The 26,802-nt window shown below is 45.4% G+C and overlaps 1 protein-coding gene across 2 annotated transcripts; it reads left to right on the top strand.

Moving 5' to 3' along the window:
- The first annotated feature begins 610 nt into the window (after window positions 1-610).
- On the top strand, window positions 611-26,232 carry EIF4H (eukaryotic translation initiation factor 4H). 2 transcript variants are annotated; one of them, XM_040424839.1, is made up of 7 exons: window positions 611-757; window positions 14,141-14,331; window positions 14,780-14,844; window positions 15,507-15,609; window positions 16,344-16,394; window positions 22,638-22,787; window positions 24,056-26,232. In XM_040424839.1, exons 1-7 carry the CDS (start codon window positions 699-701, stop codon window positions 24,196-24,198), a joined length of 762 nt encoding a protein of 253 aa, XP_040280773.1. In that variant the 5' UTR covers window positions 611-698; the 3' UTR covers window positions 24,199-26,232. The 2 variants fall into 2 exon arrangements, with proteins under 2 accessions (XP_040280773.1, XP_040280774.1); XM_040424840.1 differs by lacking the exon at window positions 16,344-16,394.
- Window positions 26,233-26,802: the final 570 nt, after the last annotated feature.

The raw sequence follows: 26,802 nt of genomic DNA, 5'->3' as shown, positions 1-26,802 counted from the left end.
GCTCAGAAAGTCAGAGCTGCTTCAAAATGCGGAAATTCACATTTTTGCACCATAGTTTGTAAACGCTATAACTTTTGCACAAACCAATAAATATACACTTATTGCATTTTTTTTTATCAAAGACATGTAGAACAATAAATTTAGAGAGAAATTTGTATAGAAATGTAGTTTTATTAGAAAAATTTTACAACTGAAAGTGAAAAATTTCATTTTTTTGCAAAAATTTTGGTCAATTTCGATTAATAACAAAAAAAGTAAAAATGTCAGCAGCAATGAAATACCACCAAATGAAAGCTCTATTAGTGAGAAGAAAAGGAGGTAAAATTCATTTGGGTGGTAAGTTGCATGACCGAGCAATAAACTGTGAAAGTAGTGTAGGTCAGAAGTGTAAAAAGTGGTCTGGTCATTAAGGGTGTTTAAGCTAGGGGGGCTGAGGTGGTTAAGGGGTTAATAATAAATAATAATAATTTCCTGGTGGCCCAAGGTAACCCAGTCTGATACTGAGTAGAATACATGACAGAATCCTGGTGAGCTAGAAAGAAGCTGCATGTGCACAATGCGGCTCCCCCTGTGGTGTACGTGTGTCAGGCAGAGCACAGAACAGGCGGCTGCAGGCATCTACATGGACAGCCCTGCCTGCGCTATATTGTGGGGTCCTTGCAGCCTGGCCGTTTGGCTGCGAAGAGGAGAGAGCAGCAATGGCGGATTACGATACCTTTGACGATCGGGCCTACAGCAGTTTTGGAGGCGGCAGGGGGTGAGCGGGGGATTGTGTGTGGACCGGCGATTGCACGGGGCAGTCTGAGGCGTGAGGAGGGAAAGCGGCTAACAGGAGGGAGCGGGGGGCGGGAGAGGCCCAGGGAGCGGGGGACGGCGCCGCCATGCAGCTCCATGACTCCCGGGTGTCACGTATCGCACGTGTGAACACAGCTCTGCGCTGGCGATTCCTCTTGGAAGGCTGAGTATTGCTCCATGTAGGCCGGTGTGCAGCCGATTCTAGAGGAGGAGGTGCCGCCTGGAGCGGGCAGTGTGTGAACGGGCTGCTCCCCCAATACTGCGCTGTCCATGAGGTACCCGTACTGTGTGACCAGTCCTGATGATGGCCATGCGGTACCTGTACTGTGTGACCAGTCCTGATGATGGCCATGCGGTACCCGTACTGTGTGACCAGTCCTGATGATGGCCATGCGGTACCCGTACTGTGTGACCAGTCCTGATGATGGCCATGCGGTACCCGTACTGTGTGACCAGTCCTGATGATGGCCATGCGGTATCTGGGCTGTGTGACCAGTCCTGATGATGGCCATGCGGTATCTGGGCTGTGTGACCAGTCCTGGTGATGGCCATGCGGTATCTGGGCTGTGTGACCAGTCCTGGTGATGGCCATGCGGTATCTGGGCTGTGTGACCAGTCCTGGTGATGGCCATGCGGTATCTGGGCTGTGTGACCAGTCCTGGTGATGGCCATGCGGTATCTGGGCTGTGTGACCCAGTCCTGGTGATGGCCACGCGGTACCCGTGCTGTGTGTGACCAGTCCTGGTGATGGCCACGCGGTACCCGTGCTGTGTGTGACCAGTCCTGGTGATGGCCACGCGGTACCCGTGCTGTGTGTGACCAGTCCTGGTGATGGCCACGCGGTACCCGTGCTGTGTGTGACCAGTCCTGGTGATGGCCACGCGGTACCCGTGCTGTGTGTGACCAGTCCTGGTGATGGCCACGCGGTACCCGTGCTGTGTGTGACCAGTCCTGGTGATGGCCACGCGGTACCCGTGCTGTGTGTGACCAGTCCTGGTGATGGCCACGCGGTACCCGTGCTGTGTGTGACCAGTCCTGGTGATGGCCACGCGGTACCCGTGCTGTGTGTGACCAGTCCTGGTGATGGCCACGCGGTACCCGTGCTGTGTGTGACCAGTCCTGGTGATGGCCACGCGGTACCCGTGCTGTGTGTGACCAGTCCTGGTGATGGCCACGCGGTACCCGTGCTGTGTGTGACCAGTCCTGGTGATGGCCACGCGGTACCCGTGCTGTGTGTGACCAGTCCTGGTGATGGCCACGCGGTACCCGTGCTGTGTGTGACCAGTCCTGGTGATGGCCACGCGGTACCCGTGCTGTGTGTGACCAGTCCTGGTGATGGCCACGCGGTACCCGTGCTGTGTGTGACCAGTCCTGGTGATGGCCACGCGGTACCCGTGCTGTGTGTGACCAGTCCTGGTGATGGCCACGCGGTACCCGTGCTGTGTGTGACCAGTCCTGGTGATGGCCACGCGGTACCCGTGCTGTGTGTGACCAGTCCTGGTGATGGCCACGCGGTACCCGTGCTGTGTGTCACCAGTCCTGATGTATTATCTACGTTGTATGTGACTGGTGATGATGTCCATGCTGTGCCCATGGGTGAGAATCTAGGGGCACCCTGGTCTTATAACCTGGCTCTGTGGACACCACAGTGACATGTGAAGAGTAGTGTAGTTATGTAGTAGGATACCGCATGGGCAGGGAGGGCGCACCGGTTTTATGTGCCCAAGGTTTTTCAGAGTACTGTCCCCACATCTCCCGGGGAAGTGACACTACAGACTCACGGAGCCCTTTCTTGTCCCTACTTTTGTTTCGGGGGTGGCACCGGATATCTAAGACACAGGGCTTATTTATTGAGACTTTAGACTCCAGTCTTAATATCCCCTATGGCTGGCGGTGGATCCTCCGGAGTTGTGATGATGCGCCAACCTTTACATAATTTTGGCGCATCCAGCTCTAGTTCTAAATGTAAAACCGCTTCCTTGCTGTCTTACATTTAGACCATTTTCCATGCCTAAACCAGCCGGCCCGTCCCTGCCCATGTCTTGGCCACTTTTTTAGACCTGTCATGAGCGGGGAAAAGTTGCAGATTGCGTATTTCTGTTCAGTAAATGACCCCCATAATGTTAAGTGTTCTGTCTGGCTCTTTTGTAGGGCTGTGGGTACTGGCTCGGTTCACAAAGTGCAGTAAAATGTTACCAGGTGTGCCCGCTGAACCATCTGAACCCTATCTGGACATTTATGGCACGTGCAAGGGTCTGTCTGCTAGGAGCAGGTCCCACCTCTGGGACCTGCTCTTATCTCCAGAACTAGATAACAGGTGTGGCCCTGAGATCGGCCCGGTCTGGCACTTCCCTATTTACATAGCAGGCTGAAGTCCTAAACAAGTGAATGGAAAAGGCAGCTCTTCTGCAGCCACCTCTCTCCGTTCTCGGCAGTGCGAGACGGCCCCTGTTCTCCAGGTAGGAGTTGGGACCTCACCTGTTGGATGTTCATGGCACGTCCTGTGGATATGCCACGGATAGTCAGTGTGGAAGCCTTTGATTGTTCCCTGCTAAAGGATTCACAGGTCAACGACAGGGAATTTAAAGGCTGTGTCCACCATCTCCTCATTCATAAGAGTGGACATGGGGCCCCTGTTCTCATCAGTGGGGGTCTCTGGTTGGATCCCTTTCGACCTAACAGTGATTCCCCATCCACTTGGGACAACGTGTTACTGGAATGTCCCTTCAGGTAGGACGTCTAATAGATGTTTTAGGGCTCTTTCACACCTGTGTTCTTTTCTTCTGGCATAGAGTTCCGTCGTCGGGGCTCTATGCCGGAAGAATCCTGAGCAGTTTTATCCTAATGCATTCTGAATGGAGAGAAATCCGTTCAGGATGCATCAGGATGCCTTCAGTTCCGGAACGGAACGTTTTTTGGCCGGAGAAAATACCGCAGCATGCTGCGCTTTTTGCTCTGGCCAAAAATCCTGAAGACTTGCCGCAAGGCCGGATCCGGAATTAATGCCCATTGAAAGGCATTGATCCGGATCCGGCCTTAAGCTAAACGTCGTTTCGGCGCATTGTCGGATCCCACGTTTAGCTTTTTCTGATTGGTTACCATGGCTGCCGGGACGCTAAAGTCCTGGCAGCCATGGTAAAGTGTAGCGGGGAGCAGGGGAGCAGTATACTTACCGTCCGTGCGGCTCCCAGGGCGCCCCAAGCGCATGGATCACGTGATCACATGGATCACGTCATCCATGCGCATGGGGCGCTCTGACGTCATTCTGGACCGCTCCGGGAGCCGCACGGACTGTAAGTATACCGCTCCCCCGCTCCCCGCTCCTACTATGGCAGCCAGGACTTTAATAGCGTCCTGGCTGCCATAGTAACACTGAAAGCATTTTGAAGACGGCTCCGTCTTCAAATGCTTTCAGTACACTTACACGTGCAACGGAAGTGCACGCCGGATCCCAACAACGCAAGTGTGAAAGAGGCCATAGTTTATTATGACGTGTCCTGAGCTGGGTTCTCTTAGGACCCGGTATAAGTGGGGCAGATGTACTAGACAGTGGGCAGTGCCCAAGCTGCCCCAAATTCATCACTGGCTCAGGCTGGATGACGAATTTGATGCAGGGCTAGAGATTTTTATCTAACGCGGTGCCAACTATTGGTTTGCTGACTTTGCACCAAGATCTTGGTGAATGTTGGCACGAATCCGGTATTTCAATGCATTTGTCAGATGGATCCGGATCCGTCTGACAAATGCTATCTGTTTGCGTCCGGATTGCCGGATCCGGCAGGCAGTTTCGGTGACAGAACTGGCTGCCGGAATCCTCTGCCACAAGTGTGAAAGTACCCCAAGGTACTTTCACACTTGCGTCCAAGTTTTCCGGCATAGAGTTCCGTCCTAGGGGCTCAGTACCGGAAAAGAACTGATCAGGTATATCCCCATGCATTCTGAATGGAGAGCAATCCGTTCAGGACGTCTTCAGTTCCGTCTTTTTACGGTATTTGGACGGAGTAAAAACTCCAGCATGCTGCATTTTTCTCTTCGGCCAAAATACCTGAACACTTTCCGGAATGCCGCATTTTTTCCCATTGGCGTGTATTAGTGCATTAAAATTGCCGCATTGACTGATCCGGTCTGCGCATGCGCAGACCTTTTAAAAATGTGAAAAAAGAAATAATGGATCTGTTTTTCCGGATAACACCGGAGAGACGGATCCGGTATTGCAATGCATTTGTGAGACTGATCCGCATCAGTTTGCATAGAGATTGTTGGATCCAGCAGGCAGTTCTGGCAACGGAACTGCCTGCCGGAATCCAGCAACACAAGTGTGAAAGTACCCTAAGCCCTTGTTGAGAGAGGAGCAAAAAGTATTTAAAATTAAAATGCATAATATAAAGCAAAGCATCTACGACAGGTATGTTTCACAAACCAAGCCCAGGTCCTGGAGCGCTTTTACCCCACGTAGTTTTTTACGTCTGCACAGCGGGTATTCAGGCCTCCCGCACACCTTAGTATGAGTGTCTGTCTGCAAGCCATGGATTCCCGCACTAGTGTAAAAATGTCTTCTAGTCTGAAAAGCGGACAAGTATAGGATATGTATCCCCTTTTTTGTGGGGCGGACAAATGGATGCAGACAGCACACGGATGACATAAAAATGAACAGGTCCACATACAATCCGCCAAAAAATGTGGATTTTAAGGGGTTCTGCAGTTTGTTTAAACTGATGATCTATCCTCTGAATAGATCATCAGCATCTGACCGGCGGGGGTCCGACCCCCGCCGATCAGTTGTTTGAGAAGGCAGTAGCACCACGGCCTTTTCGCTGTTTACTGCAGGCCCAGTGACGTCACGACTAGTATCACTGGCCTGGGTGGGGCTAAGCTCTGTTCACTTGAATAGAGTTTATCCCCGCCCAGGCCAGATGATACTAGTCGTGACGTCACTGGGCCTGCGGTAAACAGTGAGAAGGCCGCTGCGCTATTGGAGCGCCGCTGCCTTCTCAAACAGCTGATCGGGGGGCTCCCGGGTGTCGGACCCCCGCCGATCAGATGTTGATCTATCCAGAGGATAGATCATCAGTTTAAACAAACTGCAGAACCCCTTTAAACATAGTTTTGTGCAGGAGGCCATAACATGAGCAAATGCACATTCGCTTCCCCTTCAGTGTAAGGGCTCATGCACACGACGTATGTATTTTGCGGTCCGCAAAAAATTGGATCCACAAAAAATACCGATGTCCGTGTGCATTCCGTATTTTGTGGAACAGAAATGGAATGCACACGGAGTACCTTCCGTTATTTTTGCGGAACCATTAAAATGAATGGTTCCGCATACGGTCAGCCAAAAAAAACGAAACTGACACGGAAAGAAAATACGTTCGTGTGCATGAGCCCTAAGGCTGGGTTCAAAAGTGACAGAAAATCCAATGGAAAAGTGCGCTGCGTTTCCACAGCATAAACCGCACTTGCTGCGGAGAAGCCAGCAGATCCCACCCTCTCCATTAAGGGAGAAATCAGCTTTGTAAATTGACATGCACTGCGGATTTAAAATCCACAGTGCCGCTGCTTTTCTGCTGCGTTTTTTTATTTATTTTATTTTTTAACCCAGCGCATGGATGAGAATTCCGAAATTCTCATCCAATTTTCTGGTACTGTACAACGCTGCGGGTTTGTCGCACGAACATCCACAATGGCTAATCAGTCACATGTGACCCCCGCCATTACTATTCTCCCATGTGTACACGCGTGACACAATGAAACAAAGCGTCAGCTTTGCGGCCCAGCTTTATGTGCACTGCTCGGTGGTCCCGCTGATGTGATCTTTTTGGCCACAGTTTTTTGTGACGGCACGGTAGTGCACCCTGCTTCTAGGAACGCTTGTCCTTTGCTCCATATTCACCTTACTACAGGAAGTGTTAATGCGTTTCATACCGAAGCGATGCTGTAATGTAAGGACAGGGAGTGCTCGGCTCGCAGATAAAGAAGGGCATGTAATAACCCTACTCTATTTGGCATAGTGAAGATTATCAGGGTGTTTGTCATCTTGGTGTAACTTTTATTTCATTCATTTAAAGGGAACCTGTCGTGTTGAACTTGGTGTCTGAGATGTCATAGAGCCGGAGGAGCTGAGCAGATTGATTGTATGGTTTTGTGGGAGAAGATGAAGTATAACCAGAACTTCATTCATTTAAATTCCTGCTCATTCTGGGCTTTGAAGTCAAGGATTTGGTCCGATCGGTGACTGACAGTTATCTCTGTGTACACAGATATAGGTCTGCTCAGCTCCTCCTGCTCTATAACATGCAGCCCGCATATTACACAGAATTTCATGGCGACTGGTTCCCTTTAACTGGTTGATAACTAAGGACAGGTGTGCAGTAGGGTTGTTTCGATACCAAAATTTTGATTCGGTTTCGATACCATAAAAAAGTATTGCGATACTCGATACCATTCGATACCACGCAAAAATAAAATAAAACCCCCCAAAAAAGCAGCATGCATTCTGCATTTTATGGAATGTCCGGCCTATAATAGAACAGTCCGAATCTTATTTTTAGGAGGGACAAGGTGACCAAAAAAAATGGCAAATCGAACATTTTTTTTTTTTTTTTTTTGTTACGGCGTTCACAGCATAGGACATTTAAAAAAAAAAATTTTAATAGTTTAGACTTTTTGGACGTGGTGATATGTAATATGTTTTTTGTTTATATATTTTATATGTAAAATTGGGAGAGGGGGCCATTTAAACTTTGTGTGTTTTTTTTATTTGTTTTGTTTACTTTTTACGTACTATTTTCCCCTTAGGGGCCAGATCCTAGGATCTTTTCATCCCCTTGTCCTATTCACCCACATAGAGCTCTATCAGGGTGAATAGGATCTCACACTCTCCCTGCTGCCCTATGCATAGTGCACACAGCAGCAGGGAGCTGACTATGGCAGCCAGGGCTTCAGTAGCGTCCTGGCTGCCATGGTAACCGATCAGAGCCCGAGGATTACACTGCTGGGGCTCCGATCAGAAGCTTCCACTGCCACCAATGAGGAGGAGGGGACCCTGTGTCCACTGCCACCAATGATTTTAATATTGGGGGAGGGGGGGGGGGGGGGGGGGGGGCGCACTGCACCACCAATTATTTTAATACTGAGTGGAGGGGGTGCACTGCGCACGCCAATGATAATTAATCCTCCTGGATTTGTATTAAACGTTTACTTTCATTGGAGACGCAGTGCGCCCGCCCCTCTCCCCTCATTTGTGGCAGCGGCCCAGGGGGGAAGGAGAGACTGCTTCCTTCTCCCCTGTGCTGCTGAGGAGAACACGGAGCGCACTGAGAGCAGCGTGCTCCATGTTCTTTGATACTAAACTTGCTGCATTAGGACAGGCATAGCAAGCTGCAGCCCTGCTGTATTGGTGGAAATCAAAGGAGCCTTTGATCTGTCATGTAACTACTTATATACTGCAATTAAGAGGAGTTGCTGCATTTGAGAGGAGGGACTATATCTATCTGTAAGTTCCCCCCACCCTGCGTGAGTTGCCAAGGGGTTGGCATGGCGGCCTGTGGCCTAAGAGTCCTCTGTATCTGCCCTCTATGGAAGCCTATCAGGCAGAGCCAGTTGCTGGGCCTAATAGGCTGCCTATCAGTGTAAAATTGAAGGGAATCTGTCATCACGTACCTGAAAATAAAACCATCAGCCTCTGTAGATGTGCGTTTGTCAGGAGCTTCTAATGCCTATGATCCCATCTACCTACATGCCCCCAAATCAGTTTTAGAATTTTATGCCAATTAGCCATTAGGTGAAACGAGGCCATCGCGGTTTCACCCGTGCCCCCACCACATCCGGGCCGGAAGAGGTGTGGGCATCCTCATGCGTTGTTAGGCATTTTTGGGCCTAGGGGTTAAAAGGAGCTGAGGTGCGTTTGATAAATTGGCAGCAGGAGAAGGCAGCCAGCCTTGTGTGCACACAGTGCTGTACAGGATCTGGGTTTCCACCAGCATGTCGGAACCAGGTGATGCAGGACGCGCCGACCCCCTGGAACCCTCAGTATTGGTCCTGAGGAGTGGGGAAGCTTGACTCTACTATTGGTGAGATTTATCCTCTCCTAATTCATTTTGGGAGTTGTTTTTGCTTTATTGTTGTAGGTAGCAAAAACACCAAATAAATCATCCGGAAAGACTAAACATCAAGAATGTGGAGGAATTAGAGTAGCTTTAGCGGCCTCGTATGTTAAAGAGGACCTTTCATCAGAATCAAGTATGTAAACTGAATATACATACATGGAGAGCGGCGCCCAGGGACCCCCCTGCACTTACTATTATCCCCGGGCGCCGCTCCGTTCTCCGGTGATAGCCTCCTGTAAAGTCATAGTTAGGCTCCACCCATTTGAGCCTGCCGGCGTCTCTTTCTCCTATGCTGTAGCGCTGGCCAATCGCAGCGCTCAGCTCTTAGCCATGCTATGAGCTGAGCGCTGCGATTGGCCAGCGCTACAGCATAGGAGAAAGAGACGCCGGCAGGCTCAAATGGGTGGAGCCTAACTATGACTTTACAGGAGGCTATCACCGGAGAACTGAGCGGCGCCCGGGGATAATAGTAAGTGCAGGGGGGTCCCTGGGTGCCGCTCTCCATGTATGTATATTCAGTTTACATACTTGATTCTGATGAAAGGTCCTCTTTAACATACGAGGCCGGTTCCAAGTCTAGACTCTGCTCTCTTCCATCCATGTGAGGGTTCTAGGCTGTCTGGTTCCTCGCTTGATGACATCCTAGAGAGGGCCTCAGATAAAAAGAGGGGTTTCCCGATTCCTCAGAAAACTTCCTTTTTTCGTAAATCCCAGGCCAGTTTTAAAAGACAAAGGGGTAGGCAAAGAGAAATTTTCTAAAAGATCTCTTTTTTTCAAGCCCCAGGACTATAGCCCAGTGTGTCCCAAAAATCCGGAAAGAAGAAATGTTTTGAAGTTAGAAGTTTTCTCCCTCTTGGACAAAGGGTAGTTTTCCCGGTTCCCAAAACAGTCAGGCGCAAAGGGTTTTATTCCCCTCTATTTTTGGTGAAGAAGCCAAATTAAACATTCAGATTGATTTTAAATCTAAAAAAAATGAAACAAATCTCTGGTCGACAAATTTCGGATGGAGAATCAACTGTAAATCTCCTCTTCCAGGATTGCTGGATGGCAAACTTGGATCAATCCAATCCATGCTTTATCCCAAAAGATTTTAAGAACTGCAGTCTGACAAATTGAAACCTCACACTATACTGGCTTGTTAAATATGAGTTATTGTCTTGCTTCATTGTATTCTATGCACCAAACTGTTTAATATGTATGAAAATACTTGTTACACATGTTTTTATTGCGACTACGTGACAGGTCTAATAGACATGTCTGAATATGTTACATATTTGGGAAACCCAATAGAGTATTGAAACTAAGAACAGCAGTCTGGGTCCAGGGAGAAGTTACTGTATCTCCAATACAGAGCGCTGCCTTTTGTGGTTTCTCATGCTCCCCTAGTCTTTACCAAAGTAGTAGCAGAAGTAGCGGCTTTTGTAAGACTGTCTGGAATTACGCTAGTGCCCTATCTGGACAATTTTTTTTAATAGTCTCTCAGTCAAAAGAGAAAGTAGAAAAAGATATAAAATTACTCCGCTCCACTGAAAAATTAAACTGGAAAAAAATCATACCTGATTCCTTCTCAAGTTTGCATTTTCTTAGGAATTCAGCTGGACTCCCGTCTGCAAAGAAGTTTTCTCCCGCTTCCAAGGAAGGAGTGGATCAGGGAACAAGTATGGTCAGTCTTCCTTTCTTAGGCTCCATTCACACGTCCGCAAAATGTGTCCGCATCCTTTCCGCAATTTTGCGGAAAGGGTGCGGACCCATTCATTCTCTATGGGGACGGAATGTGCTGTCCGCATCCACATTTGCGGATCCGCACTTCCGCATCCGTGCTTCCGTTTCCGCAAAAAAATAGAACATGTCCTATTCTTGTCCGCAATTGCGGACAAGAACAGGCATATTCTATTATGTCAGCAATGTGTGGTCCGCAAAATGCGGAACGCACATTGCCGCTTTCTGTGTTTTGCGGATCCGTGACTCCGTGTATCCGCAAAACACATTGCGGACGTGTGAATGGAGCCTTACCAGTGTACTTTCAGGGAAGCAATAGCGGCACTCGGGCAGATGACATTAGCGATTCCAGCAGTACCTTATGCACAGATCCACTCCAGAGAGCTTCAGGCAAACATCCTAAAATCATGGGACTGATTCCTTGGATCAGAGTTTCCACCTTTCTTCAAAGACAAGACTCTCCCTGTTATGGTGGACAATTCCAGAGAATCTATCCACAGGGGTTCCATAGACATTTCTAGACCCAACTGTAATTACCACAGACGCCAGCCCTTGGGGTTTTGGGGGCCCACTCCCAGAACAGGTGCTGGCAGGGGAGATGGGACTTGAACATGAGGAAAGCATCCTCGAATTTCAAGGAGTTAAAGGCAGTAGAGCTGGCACTGAAGTTGGCTATACCAGAGGTAAAACACAGGAAGATTGTCTTCTATTGCGACAATTCTACAGCAATGGCCTACATAAACCATCAAGGGGAAACTAGAGCCCCTTCCCTTTTACTTCTATGCCTGAAGATCTTTTGTATAGCAGAGGAGAGGAGGCTTTTTCTGTCAGCAGTGCATCTGAAGGGGAAGGAGTACGTCATAGCAGACTTCCTAAGTCGAGTCTCCTTAAAACAAGGAGAATGATGTCTAAACAAAGACTTTTTTTGCAAATATTCCAGAGGTACAGTCTTCCCACAGTGGACCTTTTTGCCTCAAGTGCCAACCGAAAATTAGAGAGGTTCTTCTCCCTCAACCATTTGAACGGCCTGTTAGCAATAGACGGGTTAGCACAGGACTGTAGCCAGAATTTAAAGTATGCCTTCCCTCCATTTCGCCTTATTCCCCAGGTATTGAAGAAAATAGAAAGAGAGGGGGCATCAGTTATCCTGATGGCTCCAATGTGGCCAAAGAGGTCCTGGTACTCCAGTCTAAGGATAGCAGTAGAGCCTCCGTGTCCCTTCCGTTGAAGGAGGATCTCCTTTACCAGGGTCCGCTAGTCCATCCCAACCCAGAAATTCTCCATCTTTTGGTGTGGATTTTGAAAGGGAAGTTTGGTCTAGAAGGGGATTATCCGTCAAAGTAGTCTCTACTATGCTGAAGAGTAGGAAGGTGGTTAACTCAAGAAAATATAACAAAGTTTAGAATGTTTTTTCAGCCTTCTTAGGACATATCCCAGACCCCTTTAAGTCTCCTGAAATGCCAAAGATCCTAGAGCAGTGATGTCGAACCTTTTAGAGGTCGAGTGCCCAAACTGCAACCCAAAACCCACTTATTTATTGTAAAGTGCCAACACAGCAATTTAACCTGAATACTATAGTTCAATATAGCATATATTCCATGTACTTTATCATTTAGCTATTAAAGCCTGCCTACATTCAGTGCCCTGCCTGTGCTGTTCATAGTGCGCCCTGCGCTGATGAATGGCAGAAATAGTCTAAGGCATATTGGTACACCATAGACTTTTTTCACAGTGCGGGTGCCCACAGAGAGGGCTCTGAGTGCTGCCTCTGGCACCCGTGCCATAGGTTCGCCATCACTGTCCTAGAGTTTTTGCAAGCAGGACTAGACGGGAATCTTAAAGCATCTACATTTAAAGTCCAGGTAGCTGCTTTAAGTTACGGTATTTCTTTGATTCCAGATTAGCAGATCATCCATGGATTAAGATTCTTGACTGCAGCATCAAGAATGCACCCTTCTTTAAGACCCTTTTCTCCCCCCTGGGATTTGAATACTGTCCTTTCGGCCCCATCACAAAAGCCGTTTGAACCATTAAGTGAGATTTCTATTAAAATGCTTACTTTCAAAATTGCCTTCCTTTTAGCTAGACTGGTTTCATAAATTCAGGCTTTCTCTGCCTTCTCTCCCTATACTACCATTTTAGCGGACAAGGTGATTATTAGACCGTTTCCATCCTTTCAGCCTAAGGTGGTCTCTCTGATTTTCATAGAAGTCAGGCTGTGATACTACCCTCCTTCTGTCCAAATCCAACCAATCTGTTGAAAGATTCCATTGCCTTGATGTCAGAAGGTTTATTGTTTTCCACCTAGACTCCACGTCATCTTGGAGAATAGATGAGAATCTCCTTATTCAGTTTTTGGGTAGAGCTAGAGGTCGCAAAGTCTCTTCTAGTGTTATTGCTAGATGGGTTAAGAATCATATTTCCCTGGCTTATTCTTCCCTTAGTCTTACTCCTCCTTCGGGGTTCTGGGCTCATTCCACTAGAGCTGTGACTGCCTCTTGGGTGGAGAGGGCAGATGCTTCTTTGGCCCAGATATGCAGAGCTGCTACTTGGAGCTCTCTCCATACCTTTTTTAAACATTACAGACTGCATCTTGACTCAGATGCAGCCTTTAGGAGAAAAGTGCTACAAGCTGTAGTCGTCGTCGTCCCCCCCCCCCATAAATTCTTTATCTTATAGTCCAGTGATGGTGAACCTTTTACAGACAGAGTGCCCAAACTGCATCCCAAAACCCACTTATTTATCGCAAAGTGCCAACACAGCAATTTACCCTGAATACAAATATAGTATATCTTCCATGTACGTAATCATTTAGCTATAGGCTGCCTGCGCTGTTCATAGTGCGCCCTGCGTTAATAAATGTAGGAAAAGCCTAAGGCATATTGGTACACCATAGACTTTTTTTTTTCCAGGGTGCGGGTGCCCACAGAGAGGACTCTTGAGTGCCACCTCTGGCACCCGTGCCATAGGTTTGCCACCACGGTTAGTCTATTCTCGCATGGGTGCCATCATGGGTGAGAGGAAAACAATTACCGGTAAGAGTAATTATTGTTTTCTCAGAATTGGTGGCATTCAGGTAGATGGGATCATGGGCATTAGAGCCTCCTGACGAGGGCACATCTACAGAGGCTGATGGTTCTGTTTACAGGTATGTGGTGACAGATTCCCTTTAAAATACACTGCAGCCACTTATTTCAGCAATTGGTGTTTTATGCGTTTGACTTAGAGTAATAAAATGTGAAAATAAAGAAAAAAATTGCCTTTTTTCCCCCCTTATACATTGCTTTTATACGTAAACCAGTTAAATTTTTTTTATACATAATTGGTATTGGTCTGCGGGAGGTCCTCCCTACTTCCGGCAGCCCACTGACCTAAAGCACCCCATGATTTGCCAAAATAAGGGTACGACATATCCAGGGGGATAGGTTATCGGTAAAATAAAAATCTCGGAAAACCCTTTTTAAGGATTTCATGTAAAGAACACAGTATCATTACAATACATTTTTTACTGTTCCTTTAAGGTCCCGACGAGGTGATGCTGGCGGCCCTGGTCCACGCAAACAAAAAGAGCTTCCCACAGACCCACCATTCACAGCATATGTGGGCAATCTTCCATTCAATACTGTACAAGGAGACATAGATACCATCTTTAAAGAACTGAGTGTTAGGAGTGTGCGGTTAGTCCGAGATAAGGAGACAGACAAGTTTAAAGGTAAGGAAATCCTAGTCTGATGTGCTTTTAGCTGACCACGTATCTGATTAAGGCATCTCCATTCATCTCACAAATGTCTTCATACAGTTATATATTAAAGCCTTCGATACAAATGGAGTACCGTTTACTTGAGCGATCCCCCACTTCTCTTGTATAATTTATGAGCATGACTCCATTAAGCGGGGTGATTTGGATAATGGAGCAGGGAAGCCCCAGGGTATTGCGAATACTAGTCCTTGCCGTGATAGTTCATTGGCAGAAGTTTCATGATTGATTTCCTGGTCTGTATAAAGTGTTAGCAGTGGTGAAGGCGGGTGTGAAATATGAGGTTTCCTGTCTCTGGGGTGGCTGCTGTGCTTTATTATTTGTACTTGGCTTTCCAGTAAAGGAATAGCACGATGACTGTGTTTGTGTATGGGATTTAAGACTTTCTGATTTTTCTTTTCAGGTTTCTGCTATGTAGAATTTGATGATCTGGAGTCCCTTAAGGAAGCATTGGCATATGATGGCGCAGTAAGTTTCCGTACCTTTTTTAAAGCATTGGCCATTAATAGTTGACCGGCCAACCCACACCCCGCTGAGCAGCTGTTCTTCAGTAGCTCCAGTATGGGGACTACACATTGTTTAGTGAATAGAGCTGGTTACTGTAATGCTGCTTCGCTCTTAGTTCCGGAGCTATGCAGAACAGCTGACAGGTGGGCGTACAGGATGTTCGACCTCCACCGATTAGCTATTGATGGCCTGTCCCAGGATAGATAATGAATTTCAACAATCCGGACAACCCTCTTGAGGGGCTTGTCCATGATTTCAATATAGATGTCCTATCTTCAGGGTAGGCCACCAATATTAGATCTGTGGGGACCCAACTCCTGGTACCCCAACCGACCAGCTGCTTGAAGGAGCTTGCTGAGCTCAGAAGTGCTTCAGCCTCTTCATTACCAGGCACAGTGCCCTAGTGACTATGCCTGGTACTGCACTCAATTCTTTCCCATTCACTTGAATGGGATCTGGCTGCTGTAAGGTGCAGTACCACACAGCTGCTGCTGCCAGGTGTGTGTGCCTGGAAATCAATGAGGCCGTGATCTCTTCAAACAGCGTTATGGCGTGGGTGCCGGTCAACACTTTCAATCTATATGCGACTTATCTCACTTTGCTCTCTTGCTTCTGCTCATTAGCTTTTAGGTGACCGTTCTTTGCGAGTGGATATAGCAGAGGGCAGAAAACAAGAAAGAGGTGGCTTTGGCTTCAGGAAAGGAGGGTCCGATGACAGAGGAGGAGGTAATATAAAACTTTTGCCTACAGATATTCTACAAATGTCTTCTCTATTGATGGTGCATGTCTTCCTCGTGCCGCCCCGGGACTGCTCCTTTCAAACCTCATTCTGATTGGTAGTAGTGGGTTACGTTTTTAGTGTTGTGGTAGTGCTGCGGTTTTCACTGTAGCATTACCGCAACGAAGCCTAAACTGTATTATATGTCTGTAATGGGGGAGGAGGGGTCAGTTCTATCAAGCATGAAATATACATGTTATACGTGCTTACCTGTTGCCGCAAGCTGTCTGTATATGCACATTTTATTCTAGTAATATACAGTACATTTCTCTTTAATTTTGGATTATTGGACACTACTTGCTACCACAGTCTGAATGGAGCAGACTAGGCTGAGAAGATCATAGAGCAGAACTAATTTCCCAACTTGAGTTCTTAAAATGAAATGTGGAAATATTTGTTTTGCGGAGGAAATTCTAAAAATCCTCTGGATTGGTCCTAGCTCGGTCTAGATGCAGGAGTATGTAGTGACTTTCAGACCCCCTTGGTGCATTCATTGCTGAACACTGCGCCTGGTGACCAGAAGGCTCCAGCCGTTATCCGTTCTTGTTAGTCATGTTAGTGGAGAATTGTATTTTCATGGTTATGTGGCCGATGTAGTTGGGTATTGGTTCCCCCACTTCATCCTGTAACCTTTTGGTTTGCTTACTTTGTGATTTCATGTTGCTGTTACCTTATTTTTCAGAACACGATAGTTTCGGCTCTAGAGGAGGTTCAAGAGATGACTTCAATTCTGGTAATGGTTACGTAAGGTTTTTTTCCTAGTTTATCAGTTGGGGTGATCCAGCTGCTGTAAATTCTTTTCCACTAACCACAGTTACTTCTCAACAATTGCCTCTCACTTCCAGACTTGGTGCACTGTTCTGTACATACCTCTTTTGTTGTGTCCTGTGGTCTTTCCTATTTAAAGCTAATATTTTCTCTGTTTTATTAAAGAAATCTGATTCAACTGACAATTGCACATGTTACATTTTGATATAACCCTCTTGGTGGATTTACAAGAAGCCACAGGTTTTCATGCTGGCCAATGGAACACACAGTATGCCTTTTTTCTTGGCTGTACGACAATGGTAGACTCAGCAGTCATCTCTTTTTAAAGGGGTTGTCTCAGGAAGACCAACCCTGACCATATGCCACCTCCTCCATGAGCCAGAATAGAGAACTGCTCTGCCAGAAGCGGCTAAGCCATACATTAGATAGATGGCCATGCATTTGAGACTGGAGGTTAGAGAAGCGGACCATCATTTGAAAAGGGTTGTCTTCATGAAACCATGTCTTCATGAAACCATGTCTTAAATAGTGACTGATCTTTGTACTGCTGAATGCTTAGGTAAAGGTGGCCATACACATAGATATAAGTTGGTTGACAAATGGTTGTTCTAAGCGGTCATACATGTTCTATTATACCAGGCGAGTAATGGCTGATGTGACATTTGCTAGAGAAGGACGAATGGTTGCTTATTGACCATGAACACACACTCTCCTTCCCATGAGTTCTTCTTTCACAGAGATGGTGTCCCAAATAACGAGTATCGACAGTCTATGACCAGTTGACAAAAACTCGATCATTTGCTGCTAAATTTCACCTGACAGTCGTTCTTTATGGTTGAACTTATTTGTTTCCATTAATTTTGGTCTAATGTGTATGGCTCCATTAAGGCAGGGTAGCAGTGGTATACACACATGAAGGTCTGGTTGCTTCCCTGCCATTTGGTGGTATCTATGGGAAGAGGGCTTTTCATCGCTTTTTGACGAATGTATAGTTTTTGTATCCGTTTTCTGACCATTAAAGGGATATTCCAATCTCAGACTCTGATGTACATTGATATCCTAACAATATGCCGAGTCACACCTTTGGGATCTGCTCCTCTCTCCAGACTGGGTCCCCCAGAGTGAAAGAGAGCATACTGTGAGCGGCATGCTTTCCATTCAGTTTGGTTATTTTTGGAGGTCCCATAAAGGTGAAAGGAAAGCGCTCTGTACATGCACAGCCACCTCTCCATTCACCGCCATGAGACTGCGCATGGTTATTTTTGGAACTCCCATAGTGGTGAATGGTGGGTGGGCACGCATGCACAGTGTGCTCTCCTTTTACTTTTGTGGGCCCTGTTTTATACATTGGTCTGGGAACCACACCTATCTGACATTGATGACACATTTTTGTGATATGCTATCAATGTCTGAGATGGGAATAACCCTTTAACTCCCTGCTGCACATTGAAGCAAAATGAGATGCATATAAGGCTATATGCACATGAACATATTTTGTTTCCGTGTCAGTTTCTTTTTTTTTTTTTTTTTTCCGGAGAGGATGCGGACCCATTCATTTCAATGGGTTCACAAAAAATGCGCATGTGTGCTGTCCGCATCAGTATGTCCGTTCCGTAGCCCCGCAAAAAAAAAAAAAATAGAACATGTCCTATTGTCCTTTTTGCAGACAAGGATAGGCATTGTTACAATGGATTTGCAAAAAAAACGTATGACATACCGACGTGTGCATGTATCCTAAAATTATAGTTTACTTTAGACGGGAGAAGCCCCCTGATCTGCACTCTAATTTTTAAAGTCCGTTTTGCATCTGTTGGTGTAGCTTTTGCACCAAATTTATCAAATGTGGCACAGTGTTTGATAAATTCGGTGTGTGACTAGCACCTCTGTTTTGAGATATTACTCCACTTTCTACACCACCCCTTTACTGAAGCATAATTGCAACGAGTATTTTTATTTTTTTAAGTCTTAGTCGATAAATCTGGTTTGTGTTGTCCCATGACCCCTTATCTGCAGAATAGAGGATAATTGTCTGATGGATGGGAGTCCAACCGCTGGGGCCCAAGCTGATCACTATAATGGGGGCCTGCTTTTCCTGTTAAATGGTGCGGCAAGATACGCATGCATGTCTGCTGCTTCAGTCTACCCTATGAGGCTGCTGGTGATAATTGAGCACTTGTACTCTTCAGCCTCTGGCAGCCCCATAGCTTTGAATAGTGCTGCGGATGTGCATTCAAATTAGAAACATGGGGTTTCTCCTCCTCTGATCAGACACTTAGGGCTCATGCACACGAGAACTCACTGAAAAAAGTGGCCTAAACGGGTGAAAATGCTCCAAACCCAGACACTGTGGCGTGTCTATAACTAGTGGGAAAAATTCCTCCGCATGCGGTCCGCAGACAACGGCAATCCCCAGCAAAAAATGCGTACAATGTAGGATGCCGGCACGGACCCTATGCACCACAAGAACATCTTGCACAAAATGCTACATTGTGCAGATGAAAAAATATGCATACAAAAATCACTGCAAAAATGCACCAAAATGATACGCAACTGACAATACTAGCTAATTCCTCAGGCCGATGTTAAAAGCTGAGAACTTTGCCAATATCTTCCAGTCAGGAACATATCGGAGCCGTTCACGGTGTCTCAGCACGCATGGGGTCCTACCACTAAATTTCCCGTGGTGTGTGAACAGGGTCTGAACAGTGCAATTAACTCACAGCCAGGCTCTCGCATGTCTCCATAGTGGTATCACAAATGCACTGTGAGGTAAAATAAAGCTGTGAGCCGCACCCACAACCATAAATATATTTGGTCAGCATCCAATACGCATTTTTGCGGATCGGATTATGACCGTTTTATTTCAGTGGGGATGCAAAAGCCAAAGACTACACACTGTGTGATGTCTGCATCCACACTTTCATTCCGCAGCCCCACAAAAAAGATAGAGCATGTCCTATTCTTGCCTGTTTTGCGGACAAGGATAGGATATTTCTATTGACATGAAAAAGAAAATGGACGCAAAACAGCCCTATGTGTGAGGCCTTATCCCCTGTCCTGTGGATAGATGAACTGTTGTCTTGGAGAACACCTTTCAGTCAGAGGAATAGGCTCACCACAGACATATTAAACTGGAGTGAGTGATTTAAAAATGAAACATTTTTGTACAAAGAAGTCCAAAAAGTTGCCAAGCCTTATTTTGCAGACAGAATTCTGGAGTGCAGGGTGTAATTAATTCCTACCTTTTATATCTCGATGCTTAACATGGTATCGAATATTGCAATACTTTGTTATAGTATCGAAACCGAATCAAAATTTTGGTATCGAAACAACCCTAGAAGGGTCATCCGTAAAAAAAAAATGGAAAAACCTCTTTTAAAGGGGTTCTCTGCTCGATAATTTGGCATAGGAATGGCATAGAACTAGAGCTCCGCTACTTTTGTTCTGACAGTCTTTGCTGGTACGTTTTGTTATGCCATTCTGTGCCAGTGTAAAAACAAATTATTCACTGGAACTGTATGTCACCGGCGTGCTAGAGGAGTATGGAGCAAGAATCACGAGTTGAAATACCATATGCGGTATTTGCTGGCTGTGTAATACAACTGACACCTGACTGCAATGACCCTACCGTGGTGGCTAACCTCCAGCATTCTAGCTGTTGTGAAACTACGATTTCCAGCATACTCCATTTGAGTGTTTTGAGAACAGTAGAGCAACAATTCATGCTGGGAGTTGTAGTTTCACAACAGCTGGAGTGCCAGAGGTTAGCCACCACTGGACCAGGATAAAAACTGCCACCCCTGATCATTTATCCCCTGTCAATGGTTACCATAGCATTTGGGTGGTTAAACAGGTGCAGGGGGCTCCCCCTGTGTTCCTATTGGTTGCTGTGGCAGCCTAGCACCTTGTGAAGGCTTCCAGGCATGCCATAGAAAACTTCCTGTGGCAGGGCTTGATAGACAGCCAGTAAAAATCCCATAGGCTGCAACAGTATATTATTGCAGTTTATGAAATAACAGATCAGTGTAGGGTTGCACTGGGTGTTGAACTTTCGATACCTAATCGATACTTTTGCACCTGCATCAGATACCGGGATTTGCTATTTTCCGATACTAGGCTGTGCTACAGTGCAGCCTTGTATCCTTATAGAAAAAGTGGCGCACTCCCCTTGGCGCCCCCACCATGTTCTCCTGAGTCGGCACAGTGGAGGAGTCCCTCCTTCCCCACTGTGATGCGGCCGCCACTCCCACCAATGAAAAGAGAGGGGAGGGGGCTATGAAATGGCACCGAGGAAGAGGGGCTGTTGGCAACTGCGCCACCAATGAATATATCAGTGAAACGTGTGTTTCCCCATTATTATTATTTTTTGTCACCTTGTTCCATAAAATACGGAATGCATGCAGCTTTGTCTTTTAAAAAAAATAAAATCAAGATCAAATCAAAATTTTGGTATCGGGGCTACCCTAGATCAGAGTTTTGCATGTTAAAATCCACAAAGGGAACTAGAATGTGCAGTGAAATAGTTTTAAAAAATATTTTAAAAATATAAGTATTCAAATCAACCCTTTTTTCTAATTTTACATATAAAAATAAACAGAATTGCTGTGTCTGAAAATATCCAAATTGGTAAATATATATATTTTTTTCTGTGTTGATTTGCAATAGCGGAATAAAAATATTTTTTTTACCTTCCCCAAAAAAAACAAGCCCTCGCGCATCACCACCACAAAAGTGCTAAGGCTCTGCTGTTTCTCTGAGAGCAGCAGCACCGGCACTAGATATCTGGCCAGGGGGGCCTCTGATGAACCAATCGATTCATACAGATAGATTTGCCCATCTGTACACCTAACTTTAGGACAGATGGGTACCCATTACAAATATTAATATTTTAAGAAAATGTAATATGTGGCAATCTATTGCAAATCTTTCTCACCCGATGTTCAGACATACGGTACATGCAGTGTCTGTAAAAAGGTGTTTTAGAAAAATTATGGGTCATGTTCATGGTTGTAGCAACACATGGGTGTGGTAGTTTTGACATTTACTTTGATAATGCGGTTTTTAATACCGAATGTTAATTGGAATGATTCCCATTTATGGGGGCTTTTTATTACGGGCCAACTATTTTCATGTATCCTGGGTGGTTCCATTAGTTTTTGCTTACTTTATGAACAGTTGGAGTTGTTTAGCCAGCAGTAAGTATGGCACATTGATTTTTCTTTTCTGTACACCTTTCAGTTTATAATGTACTTTATGTACTTGTGTGGTCTGTATTGCTAGATCTTTCCTCTGGTCATATGACCCCATCCACTAAACATGACTGTCTTTCTACCAAGTAACTTCTATAACTCTGCTGTTCTATCTTCTGATCCTGGGAGTCTGCGTGTCACATTCTCAAATGAAAGGTGTATGCAAAGTAAAATTCCCAATCCATACCTCTTATTGCCAAGACGACCCCTTCCTGTTACCTGATACAATGAGTATACCGCTTTACATACAGCATGCATGAAATCTTGGTGTGTTAGAGGATGAAGTGGATATAAAGCTATTTATGTTAGGGTCCATTCACACGTCCGTAAGTGTTTTGCGGATCCGCAAAACACAGACATCTGCAATGTGCGATCCGCAATTTGCGGACCACACATCAGACACTATAATAGAAAATGCCTTTTCTGGTCCGCAATTGCGGACAAGAATAGGACATGTTCTATTTTTTTTCAGGAACGGAATTGCGGATCCCGAAAAAAAACGGATCCCGGAAAAACTAATGCGGATCCCGGAAATGTGGATTCGCATCCATTCCAGCCCCATTGAAAGTGAATGGGTCCGCAAATTGCGGAACGAATGCGGACCCAAATTACGGACGTGTGAATGGACCCTTAAGCATACTATAATGTGCATACACTATTCAAAAGACTCAGCTGTTTGATGGAGCCTCCCAACACAGATGTCACCTGAGCTGGACTCCATACTGTCATAGCCACGCGTCAGCTTTGACGAATATTAGGTCTCAGGTTTTTAGCCTCTGAATGCAAACGTAATTGATAAGGAATAGTAACACAATATATTAGAAGGTCCTATCATTTTTGACGATGACTGCTTTATTTGTGTAAACCTTTAAAGAAAAAATGTACTTTGTGTGATTGTCTGCAGACTTAAAAACACACCTAAGTAATGATTTTATGTTTTCATGTTTGTTTTTTGACAGGCTTCAGAGATGATGACTTTTTAGGAGGCAGAGGTGGTAGGGGAGCTCGCGGTGGTCCTAGTGATCGTCGAGGGGCCCCACCTCCAGGTCCTGGACGTTTCAGAGAAGCACCACGTGGAGGATCTGAGGACTTCAGAGAACCTTCAGAAGGTTGGGGAGATGCGTGATAAGATTTTTATAAGTTCTGCAGTGCTTGTGGTTTAGCTAGGATTTTTAACATCACTTTGCATGGAGTCCAACAGACAGCTGCATTGAATGTTGTACCTTTTTGTCCCTTTATTGGTTCATCACATTCACATGGCCGTTTTAGTCTTTTTTTTTTTTCTTTTTTTTTTTTCTTTTTTTTCTTTCTTTCTGTGTTCTAATTACCTACTGACATTGTGTTGCGTTTCTGTATGTTACATAATCAGTGTATTATTTATTTGTATGTTAATGGCCCTTTACACGGGCCAATTTACTGCCAGATAACTAACCAGCATTCATAGGAACGCTTGTTAGTGACTATCCGGCAGTGTAAAGGTGCTGCCAATTACCCGACGAATGAGTTAAACGCTCCTTCATCATCAAAAATCGTTGTCTGCCAGCAGCAGATCATGCTGGGTAAACCATACTGTGGAGGAGACCGCTGCATGTAAATGCAACAGTCTTCACTGACAAATAGGCGAGCGTTCCTTCCTGACAATCGCCTGATACATTGGCCCGTGTAAAGGGGCCTTTAGGTTCTGATCATATGTGGGTTGGAGGCTTCAGTAGGGGTCTGTCGCAGATTGTCTTTAAAATGGAGGACACAGTAGCACTGCATGCCTATTTGTACAATGCAAAATGAATAGAGGGACAGCAGCACATGTTAAAGGGGTATTTCAGGACTCCCATAGGTCATCAAAATCTGATTGGTGGGGATCTGACACCCAGCATCCCTGACAGTCAGCGATTTGAAGAGGCAGGGTTCACAGCTAACCAAGCACAATGCTGTACACTGTATAGCGTGTGTGCTTGATATTGCAGCTCAGGCCCGCTGTACGTAGGCCGATGAACGTGACGTCACTGGCCTAAGAAGATGGAGCAGTGCTCACCGCAGAGCCACAGCCTCTTTAAATATCTGATCGACAGGGTCTGTGAGTTGGACCCTCATGATCAGATAATGATTTTTCTTGAGACAAGCTGGTCAACATATGAACCCCAGAAAACCCCTTTAATCCAGCGATGAGACGTTTCGGCCAGACTCGAGGGACCTCTATACACAGAATAGAATATTTATTTTTTATTAACCAATACACCCACTGTGCAGACTTTCAGTATTCTTTGAGTGGCTCTGACTGTGTTGCCCTGCCCACGTGTGGAGGAATAAAAAATCATGGGTTTGAGAGCGTACTTCCAATTAGAAAATGTTTTATCATTTTATTTCTTTTTAACTACAGAGGAAAGGGCACGGAGACCTCGACTGCAACTTAAACCCAGGACAGTTGCAGGCCCTCTCAATCAAGTAGCCAATCCTCAATCTGCTATCTTTGGTGGAGCCAAACCCAGAGAGGAAGTTGGCGGAACAAAAGAGAAGGAATGAGCTGAACCCGTGGGAGGGATGGAGGAGAGAGTAAGCCCGTCACTCTGGAACCCTGCAGTTACCATTCCTTCCTCCTGACATTCACTCCTCATCTCCCTCCTGTCGAAACTGAACACTGAGCTTGTGAATGCATGTCAGCTGTTAACAAGTGGTTTTTAGTACGTTCTCTGCTTTTCTGTATCTTGTACCTGCATTGTGCTGTTTCCACTTCTATCCCTCTTGCTATCTGCAGGGCAATGTCCTGCAGGGAAAGCCTCTTCCAAAAATGGAGTTCATTTTGGACATGGGAGAAGATATACTATTTCTCAGTACATTTTTCCTTTTTTAATTTGGGGGCGATTGTGTTATTGGTTTAACACGTAGTTGCCCTTGAGTTATTTAGTGCTTTGCCTCACCTCTTACCTGCATGTTTTTGTTCTGTATTGCCAAGACGCTGAGATGGTAGTACCTGGCATATGTGTTCTGTGCCACAGATTAAAGTGACAGGCAACTGCTAACCTGTAAACTTGACTGGGTTTTTTGGCATTAGGCCTGTTCCACAAACACCTCCCTGTATTTGTACAGAATGATCTATATGCTTCTCCGCATGGAGAAGTTTTATCTAATTAACTTGATAAATTTTTTGTTTACCTTGGCGCATATATCTATATGACTTATCCTATCACGTGTCTAGTTTGCTCTATAATGTGCTTCACAATGAATTAGACTTTCTTGCTGTACTGTGCAATTAATGTACAATATGGAGACGCCAATTCATGAAAAGGTAGCTGTTCTGCAAACGAAAGGATGTGCTAAGTATAATTCGTTAGTAACGTTTTGTTGCCTAATAATTTTTAACATGCATATAATAAAAGTAAATTTTTTTTTTTTTGGTTCCTCCTCTTTTAAAGCTCTTTAACTAGAAAATTGAGCCGTAAAATATGCTATTTCTGCAGACAGAGCATTGACCGTGCTGATATGCATTTGTAGTGTGTGTTTTTGGGTGTTTTTTTTTTGTTTGTTAATCCCATTTTTAAAACTGGTGTTGGCTGCACTTGTGTAGCTCTCTGCAGAGGTCATTTACTAGTCTTATTGCTCGAGGTCTATATTTTTTTTTTTTGTCAAATCCATAATTAAGAATTCACATACATGACCGTTTGTCGGGTGCATCTCCCAGGCCGACAGCGGCTCCTCTGACCAAAACTCTCTGCATTATAGTGGCTTATAATGCAGTCAGTTCCTATATGATTGCGGGTCTATTGTACTGTACTCCACAGTGTGAGGCACCACCCATTACTACAGAGATGTGGCGTCATGTGCATGAGCCCTAAGTAGTTTATTTCAGGACTTTTCTCCTAAAATTAGGGCATCGGGGTACAGCCACATGGTTAGATTTCCTGATATGGTTTTGGAAGCCAAAATTGGGAGTGGACCATGAAAGAGGAGACAGTTTAAAGGACAGATACAACTTCTCTTTTTTTTTTTTTTTTTTTTTATTCACTCCTGGTTTTGGCTTCTAAATCTGCGTCCAGAATCCTGACCGTGTGGCCGTACCCTTAAGATTGACATGGCACAGCGCAAGTGATTAAGTTGTATTAATGAATATGTACCTGTTCTCCTGCTGCCAGTGGCTGCAACGTTGTCTCAAGCAGTTCCGGCAGAAGGATCTGCATCCAGTATTATGATAAAAGTAAATAAGGGCAGAGATTTTTTTTTTTTTTAACCTTGGTGTCTCAGCATATCAATTGCTTTCACTCTCCTTTTGCTATGTACATTCTCTGCATTAAGAACCATTTGTCTAACACTAGCATCTAAAGCTAGACATGCTTTGTGTGGTAATATACAAGAAGAAACACCATACCCTCAGACTTATTGTAGATTTCTTTACATCTGCAGTTTGGGGAAGCTTTAAAAGAGAGAACAAACAGCTTTACATCTGCTCTATACATTTGACTTTACAGTGGGAATTCCAGACACTCAACACGACAGAAAGTAAATATATGGACATGGTATTTTGTGGAAGATCTTTTAAATAAAAGAAAACCGTAATGATGAGGCTGTCACTTGTGGTTTGTTCATTTTTCTTTCTTCATCACCATGCTTTGTATGGCAGACTTAAAGAGAAATTATCAGATGCATGCTGTTTACTGTAATTGATAAGATTTTGGCACTGAAGACTGGCACACAGTTTATTAAACATTGTATATTCTTCCATGACAGTAGATACTCAAATCGCAGTCCCTCTTTGAAGAAAACACCAGCTGCTGAAAAATATTAGTCTGCAACAAAGTGGGAGGAGCTGAGAAATGGGCTTACAGAAGAGGTCTTAGGGCTGTCCATGGTCTCAGATGGGAGGGTTCGGCCCAAACTCCTAGCCGAGAGAGAGGACCGTATTGCAGTCCCTCTAATGATTCATACAGGCCATAAATGGGAGCCAAGGTGGTCTTGGTCTCCTCTCACTATTCCTCTGGTTCTTTATTTATTTTTTTATTAATAGTGTGACGAATACCACACCTTGTACCCGCTTGACGTTGAGCTCATGAGACGCGGCATGCTCACGGGTTACCAAAGACGTGACCTTATGCCCTCCAGAGGAGCAGGTAAGGTCAGCTTGGTAGAGTTTAC

Source organism: Bufo bufo, chromosome 3 (genome assembly GCF_905171765.1).
Source record: "Bufo bufo chromosome 3, aBufBuf1.1, whole genome shotgun sequence".
Classification (NCBI taxonomy): domain Eukaryota; kingdom Metazoa; phylum Chordata; class Amphibia; order Anura; family Bufonidae; genus Bufo; species Bufo bufo.
Note: the sequence above shows the minus strand (reverse complement) of the source record. Positions and strands in the feature narration are given on the sequence as shown.

What these genes read in the sequence shown, in the direction of transcription:
- EIF4H (XM_040424839.1), top strand. Translation starts at nt 699, where the DNA reads ATGGCGGATTACGATACCTTTGACGATCGGGCCTACAGCAGTTTTGGA. An exon ending in CATTGGCATATGATGGCGCA is followed by an intron (nt 14,845 to 15,506) that starts GTAAGTTTCCGT and finishes TCTGCTCATTAG; the next exon opens with CTTTTAGGTGACCGTTCTTT. An exon ending in GTCCGATGACAGAGGAGGAG is followed by an intron (nt 15,610 to 16,343) that starts GTAATATAAAAC and finishes CTTATTTTTCAG; the next exon opens with AACACGATAGTTTCGGCTCT.